Source organism: Macrobrachium nipponense, chromosome 40 (genome assembly GCF_015104395.2).
Source record: "Macrobrachium nipponense isolate FS-2020 chromosome 40, ASM1510439v2, whole genome shotgun sequence".
Taxonomy (NCBI): domain Eukaryota; kingdom Metazoa; phylum Arthropoda; class Malacostraca; order Decapoda; family Palaemonidae; genus Macrobrachium; species Macrobrachium nipponense.
Window position 1 is genome coordinate 53,441,994 of NC_061101.1, and position 8,176 is coordinate 53,450,169.

General features: G+C 46.5%; 1 protein-coding gene across 1 annotated transcript; it reads right to left on the reverse strand.

Annotated features, from left to right (window-relative positions):
• Positions 1–4,898: 4,898 nt before the first annotated feature.
• LOC135212246 (basic proline-rich protein-like) lies at positions 4,899–5,879 on the reverse strand. Its single transcript, XM_064245689.1, has one exon. It carries the CDS (start codon positions 5,877–5,879, stop codon positions 4,899–4,901), a length of 981 nt encoding a protein of 326 aa, XP_064101759.1.
• Between the last annotated feature and the right edge of the window lie 2,297 nt (positions 5,880–8,176).

An 8,176-nucleotide genomic window follows, 5' to 3' on the forward strand; every position in this document is an offset into this window, starting at 1 on the left:
TATCAGACATCCTGTGTCTACATATCCTGAAGAAATAAATGGCCAACGTTACGCACGAGTTTGTGTCATTGGATTAGCCAATAATTCTCTCTCTCTCTCTCTCTCTCTCTCTCTCTCTCTCTCTCTCTCTCTCTCTCTCTCTCTCTTTAAACTTATATCGAATGCAAAGCCTTAAACCTAAATGAAGGAACAAATATCATATGCATACATACAATAGTAACCTACTTTAACACTATATATATATATATATATATATCATATATATATATATATATATATATATATTTCAAATATATATATTATTAATGTATATAATGTTCCCAAAGACTAGAAAGATTCTTTGAAGATATATATAAGTATGTGTATTATATAATTATATATATATATATTATATATTAATATATATTTAATATATATATATAATAATGTAATATCATATTAATATACATATGTATGTGTATATATAATAAATAAATAGTATATAATATAGTACTATATATATATATATATACTATATATATTATACTATATATTAACATACATACATACATACATACATACATATATATGCCTAGATGGACAGAATAATATTAATAAAAACCTCAAACGAAGCATAATACACACACATTAGGTTTCCTATATCGAATGCAAAGCCTTAAACCTAAATGAAGGAACAAATGAAGAATTCCAGATCTTCGGGGCAAGATGAGAGAGAGAGAGAGAGAAGAGAGTGAGTGAGAGCAGAAAAAGGAGATACGTATTGCAAAGTATCCCTGAGAGAGATTTCAGCAAGAGACAAGACATAATTAAAAACCTTTCAGAATCTTTCCTGCTATCTCGTCCAATATAGAAAACCAACGAAAAATCGAGAGAGAGAAAGGAGAGTATACGAACTGGATATGGCCTCTGCAAGTAACATACTTCAGATATGGATTCCAGTTTGAAGAAAATGTGGCCTTACCTGGCCTTGGCAGTAGGTGTTGTTGGGACGTTGTTGTCCAGATGTTGTATGAAATACGGAGGAATAGTCATCTTGTTTGCTGTGGCTGCCTATTCACTAGTGAGGTTTCTCCTGACTGATGATGGAGCTGAACAGCCCAAGGAATAAGAACTGAACGAGAGAATTGCGGCCTTGCGAGACACCATCCAGTGCCTGAGAGAGCAGCGGGTGAACTTGGATAGGACAGTTCTTCAGCTGCAACAGAGGCTCAACTACCATGAAGAGATTCAGAAGGCGGGCGGAAGGGAAGAACGCACTCGTGTGATCCAGATCACTCACGAGGTGTTGTTTCTGAAAAAGTAGAACGATCACGAGAAGAGGGAGAAACGGCAGCTGGAAGACAAGATCCTCAAGATGACAGAAGAAAATCAGCAGCTGAAGGACAACGCAAAGGAAATTGGGCAGAGAAACGATGCCCCATGTGAGAGGATAAGGGAACTGGGAGTGCAGTTGGCAGAGGCAGACTGCCTGCTTGAGATGTCGAGAAACTCCCACGACAGAAGGAGAAAGGCCTGCAGCAAAAGACCGAAGAAGCGGCGTGGTTGGCGAGGGTCATCCAGGAACAAAAAGACGCGACCGAAAAGCGGGAATCCGACAGGAAAGACCTCGAGCTGAGGTTCCAGCGCCTTCAGAAGGAAGTGGAAAACCTCTGGAAGGATAAGTGTGGACTCCAGTGTGAAGTTCAAACTGCGAAAGTGAAGAGGAACGAAATCATCGCCTGGAGTCGCTGGAGAGGAAGGCCGGTATCCAGGGCGAGCGGAACGACCAGCTGGAAGATGGGGTTCGACAGCTGCGATGAGCGACCTAAAGAACCTCTAGGAGAAATACAGATGCCTGGAGGAGGACAATTGGAAACAGAAGCTTCCGTCTATCTTCGGGGAATTGCGTGATCAAGTCTGCGCTGGCCTCAATCAAATGGATCAGATGTGAAAAACTTAAGGAGAATGTTTGTTGTATGGAAAGTTTGATGTCTATTTGTAAAGGAAGGAAATTGAACTTGAACGGAAATAAATGTTAAAATGTTTTCTTAGTTTTATTAATTACTGGAAGGGAAAGGGAAATGGGAGGATTGTAGAAACGGTGAGGGAAATGAGAGGATTAAGATAATCCCCAGGAGAATTGAGAGGATTCAGTAGGATTCGTGGAGGTGCCAGGAGAAGAAGCAGAGGATTCAGTAGGATTCGTTGAGGTGCCAGGAGAAGAAGCAGAGGATTCAGTAGGATTCGTTGAGGTGCCAGGAGAAGAAGCAGAGGGTTCAGAGAAGCCCCAGGAGAATTGAGAGGATTCAGTAGGTTTCGTGGAGGTGCCAGGAGAAGAAGCAGAGGATTCAGAGAAGCCCCAGGGGAACTGAGAGGATTCAGTAGGTATTCAATGGAAGTCCCAGGAGGAGAAGCAGAGGATTAAGAGAAGCCCCAGGAGAATTGAGAGGATTCAGTAGGATTCATGGAAGTGCCAGGAGAAGAAGCAGAGGATTCAGAGAAGCCTCAGGAGAATTGAGAGGATTCATCAGGATTCGTTGAGGTGCCAGGAGAAGAAGCAGAGGATTCATAGAAGCCCCAGGAGAATTGAGAGGATTCTGTAGGATTCGTTGAGGTGCCAGGAGAAGAAGCAGAGGATTCAGAGAAGCCCCAGGAGAACTGAGAGGATTCAGTAGGATTCATGGAAGTGCCAGGAGAAGCAGAGGTTCAGAGAAGCCCCATGAGAATTGAGAAGATTCTGTAGAATTCGTGGAGCAGCCAGGAGAAGAAGCAGAGGATTCCTAGAAGCCCCAGGAGAATTGAGAGGATTCAGTAGGATTCGTTGAGGTTCCAGGAGAAGAAGCAGAGGATTCAGTAGGATTCGTTGAGGTTCCAGGAGAAGAAGCAGAGGATTCAGTAGGATTCGTTGAGGTGCCAGGAGAAGAAGCAGAGGATTCAGTAGGATTCGTTGAGGTGCCAGGAGAAGAAGCAGAGGGTTCAGAGAAGCCCCAGGAGAATTGAGAGGATTCAGTAGGTTTCGTGGAGGTGCCAGGAGAAGAAGCAGAGGATTCAGAGAAGCTCCAGGAGAATTGAGATGATTCAGTAGGATTTGTTGAGGTTCCAGGAGAAGAAGCAGAGGATTCAGTAGGATTCGTTGAGGTTCCAGGAGAAGAAGCAGAGGAATCAGTAGGATTCGTTGAGGTGCCAGAAGAAGCAGAGGATTCAGAGAAGCCCCAGGAGAATTGAGAGGATTCAGTAGGATTCGTGGAGGTGCCAGGAGAAGAAGCAGAGGATTCCTAGAAGCCCCAGGAGAATTGAGAGGATTCAGTAGGATTCGTTGAGGTTCCAGGAGAAGAAGCAGAGGATTCAGTAGGATTCGTTGAGGTTCCAGGAGAAGAAGCAGAGGATTCAGTAGGATTCGTTGAGGTGCCAGGAGAAGAAGCAGAGGATTCAGTAGGATTCGTTGAGGTGCCAGGAGAAGAAGCAGAGGGTTCAGAGAAGCCCCAGGAGAATTTAGAGGATTCAGTAGGTTTCGTGGAGGTGCCAGGAGAAGAAGCAGAGGATTCAGAGAAGCTCCAGGAGAAATTGAGATGATTCAGTAGGATTTGTTGAGGTTCCAGGAGAAGAAGCAGAGGATTCAGTAGGATTCGTTGTGGTTCCAGGAGAAGAAGCAGAGGAATCAGTAGGATTCGTTGAGGTGCCAGAAGAAGCAGAGGGTTCAGAGAAGCCCCAGGAGAATTGAGAGGATTCAGTAGGTTTCGTGGAGGTGCCAGGAGAAGAAGCCGAGGATTCAGAGAAGCTCCAGGAGAATTGAGAGGATTCAGTAGGATTCGTTGAGGTGGTGCCAAGGAGAAGAAGCAGAGGATTCAGAGAAGCTCCAGGAGAATTGAGAGGATTCAGTAGGATTCGTTGAGGTGCCAGGAGAAGAAGCAGAGGATTCAGAGAAGCTCCAGGAGAATTGAGAGGATTCAGTAGGATTCGTTGAGGTGCCAGGAGAAGAAGCAGAGGATTCAGAGAAGCCCCAGGGGAACTGAGAGGATTCAGTATGATTAATGGAAGTGACAGGAGGAGAAGCAGAGGATTCCTAGAAGCCCCAGGAGAATTGAGAGGATTCAGTAGGATTCGTTGAGGTGCCAGGAGAAGAAGCAGAGGATTCAGTAGGATTCGTTGGAGGGTTCCAGGAGAAAGAAGCAGAGGATTCCAGTAGGATTCGTTGAGGTTGCCAGGAGAAGAAGCAGAGAATTCAGTAGGATTCGTTGAGGTGCCAGGAGAAGAAAGCAGAGGGTTCGAGAAGCTCCAGGAGAATTGAGATGATTCAGTAGGATTTGTTGAGGTTCCCAGGGTTAGAAGAAGCAGCAGGAGATTCAGTAATTGATTCGATTCGAGGTTTCCAGGAGAAGAAGCAGAGGATTCAGTAGGATTCGTTGAGGTTCCAGAGAAAACAGAGGAATCAGTAGGATTCGATGAGGTGCAGAAGAAGCAGAGAATTCAGAGGGAGAATTGAGAGGATTCAGTAGGTTTCGTGGAGGTGCCAGAAGAAGAAGCAGAGGATTCAAAGAAGCTCCAGGAGAATTGAGAGGATTCAGTAGGATTTCGTTAGAAGGTGCCAGGAAGTAAGCAGAGGATCAGAGAAGAGCCCCAGGAGAACCTAGAGGAAATCAGTATGGATTCTGGAAAGTGCCAGGAGCGAGAAGCAGAGGATTCAGAGAAGCCCCCAAGGAGCATTGAGAGGGTTCAGTAGGATTTTTGGGAGGTGCAGAGAAGAAGCAGAGGATTTCCTAGAAGACCCCTGAGATGAGAGGATTCAGTAAGGATTTCGTTGAGGTTCCAGGAAGAAGCAGAGGTTTCAGTAAGGATTCGTTGGAGGTGCCAGGAGAAGCAGAGGATTCAGGAGGCCAGGAGAATTAAAAAACGATTCAGTGGCATATTCTGGTTCAAGGCTAAGCATAGGTGTTGCTCTCTGCTGGGATGGCAGGCGAGGCTTGCCTAGGGTCCTGGGACGGGCGGGCAAGGCCTGCCACGAGTCCCGGGACGGTGGGCGAGGCCTGCCACGAGTCTGGGGATGGGCGGGCGAGGCTGCCTGGATACAGGAACGGTGGCGAGGCCTGCAACGAGTCCGGGGACGGGAAACAACACTTGTGAGCGAGGTCTGCCACGAGTCTCGGGACAGGCGGGCGGGGCCCGCCAGGGGTCCCAGGACCAGCAGGCAAAGTCCACCATTTTTCCCGGGACAGGTGGGCTGGGCCCGCCAAGGGTCCTGGGACAGGCGGGTGAGGTCCACCACGAGTCCCGGGATGGGCGGGCCGGGGGCTCGCCAAGGGTCCCGGGACGGGCGGGCGAGGTCTGCCAGGAGTCCTGGCACAGGTGGGCGGGGCCTGCCAAGGGTCCTGGGACGGGCGGGCAAGGTCCGCTGTGTGTCCCTTGATGGGTGGGTGGGGCCCGTGACATGTCCTGGGACGGGCAGGCAGGGCCCACCAACGGTCCTGGGACTGGCGGGCGAAGTCCGCCAAGTGTCCCGGGACAGGCGGGCGTGGCCCATCAAGGGTCCTGAGACGGGCGGGTGAGGTCCGCCACGCGTCCTGGAATGGGTGGGGGACGGGCCAACCAAGGGTCCTGGGACAGGTGGGCGGGGCACACCAAGGGTCGTGGGACAGGTGGGCGAGGTCCGCCACGTGTCTCGGGACAGGCAGGCAGGGCCCACCAACCTGTCCCTGGGACAAAGGCCGGGCCAGGGGGGGCCCACTACGTGTTCCCTGGATTGGGCGGGCGCGGCGAAAGCCACCGCGTTCCCAGGGACGGGAACGGGTGAAGGTGCCACCACAACAAGTCGTGGGACGGGCGGCGAGGGGCCCATCAAGGGTCTTGGGACGGGCAGGCGAGGCCCACCAAGGGTCCCGGGACGGGCAGGTGAGGTCCGCCATGTGTCCCGGGACGGGCGGGCGGGGCCCACCACGTGTCCTGGGACAGGCGGGAGGGGCCCGACAAGTGTCCCCGGACGGGTGGGGTGGAGCCCTATATATTTCAGTTGTATTAGTTAATAGAAATGTCTTTAAAGTTCTATAGCTGTGTAGAATGTGAAACTCTCACCTCAATTAAGGTTAAACAGAAATATGTGTGATGCAAAGCGAGTCGATAGAAGGTTTTTGTTGTGATTCTTGCCGTGTTGCATGAAGTTTTTTTGTTTCTTCACAATAATACTGTTGTCATTTTACGATACAAAAGAAATACTCGTTTTCCGTATTTAGTTTTTCCTTATTTTACGGAATATTACAGAAAACAATTCTTTTTTATTATTTTTGTATTTTTTTAGATTATTTATTTAATTTTTTTTATGTTCAAATTTTTTTTCTGGGGACTCAGTAAATCATATTGAAAGCCTTTCCATTTACAGGTGTATCTACATGAATCTTTGGGAATATTTCATACTGTGTTTCTCTAGTCAGCAAGATTAAAAGAAAGAAAATAGTTATGCGGGAAATAGAATATTAACTTGAATACCCAAATTTATAGATGTTTCGATATCTATTTCAGATTACTTTGTTTTTATCCTTGCTTGCCGGAGACTTATTTTGTCCATTAAATGTGTTTTTCTTCTGATTTTCTCCGTTGTGTCGTCTTTGATGAGGAGCTGTCTTTCCTTGTGGTACAGTCTTTTTATAGACAACTAATTGGCTTTTATTTTTATGTAAGAGCAATAGTTTATTTCTTATTTTTCCGTTTTGGAAAATTTTTAATCTTAATTGTTTATTTATCAACAACACCATGTTTTAACTGGTTGTCTCGTATGAGTAATGGGAAACTCCTCATTGCCTCCGCCAACTTCACTTTCGAGGAATCAGGTTTTTTTTTTTTTTTTTTTTCACATTTGTCAGGTGTGTGTGTGTGTGTGTGTGTGTGTGTGTGTGTGTTAATGAAATCTCTCCAGGTGAGATGATGAATCTGACGAAACCTCTCGAAAACAGCTGTTAGGTGATCATCTGTAGTTAATAGACATTTTGCATATGTCGATAAAGATGTTCTGCTTTGGATGATCTCTTGTGTTTTCGTAAGCGCGAAGTTTTAGCGCATGTCTGTGAATTAGAACCGATGTTTGTTGTTGTTGTTGTTGTTGCTGCTGCTGCATGTTACGTATTACTTGAAGACTGAATACAGGGTACATTAATATTAGAGAAATGATTTAAACGTTAATTTTAAACATTTTTCCTCAGGTCTGAGCTTTTGATTTTAAGGCTTGATTTCTTCTACAAAACAGGGAATGTTATGTGACTTTTTTTTTATGGTTTTATGACTTTTTTTATGGTTTTAGTATATGTAGGTTTTCAAATACTGATTACAGACACGGGATCAGATGAAAATATGTGCACAATAACGCGTTCTTGGTTATGATGGTCGTCACGAAAGTGTGTAATTTGAAACGTGGCCCTCCTGGGTAGTGTCTCTTGATTGTCTCCTGTTAGGGCGGTGTACTTGGGGAACCACACGTGATGGAGAACTCCTCTTCCCTCACACCCAGCTCATTGGGACACTGTAATAAGGCAATCCCCATTCCTGTAGAGAGCTGTATATCACATTCCCCTTACCATAGAAGTCCCTCAAATCCGTGTAACCCAATAGGCGATCATTTTATTGGGCCCTCAGAGTGCACGAGAATGATATCGCTATCGGCGGTACTCAATCAGGGACGCCAAACACCCTTGGGCGTCCTTTGCAACACTGCCTTTTGTAAACCATTAATACCCCGGGCTCTCGTATGCACCGACCAGTCTCCAGCAGAAGAGATCCCCGACCCCTCTCTTGCGGGGCTGCCTTAAAGACCCCATAACATCTTGGTGACTCCCTATTCTTTAGCCATAACCTCCACGCCAACTTGAGCAGCTGCAGTACGGCCAAGTCCACCATAACCCCCATAGCCAGCGATCCGCATCCCAGGGCCTTCGGGAACATCGAGATGGGTGAAAGTCTTGAGGTCTTACCTGTGGGTGATGCCCACACCCCATACATCCACGCCGTCAGGGCTTGAAAAAAAAAAAAAAAAAAACCGAGTCACATTATCGTCACAAACCAAACTTGAAATCGGAGAGATCTTTTACATTCACATTCAAAGACCTGGAGTGATCAAACTGAACAGTGTGGATGGAATTACTTTGTGGTAACCGACGTTCATACTTCGTTCCCCTGCTTTTTGTTTTTCCACCCCATGCTTCCAGGTTAGGTCGTT

Excerpts from the sequence above, each read along its gene's own strand:
- LOC135212246 (XM_064245689.1), bottom strand. The coding sequence starts at position 5,879 with ATGGCGGACCTCACCTGCCCGTCCCGGGACCCTTGGTGGGCCTCGCCT.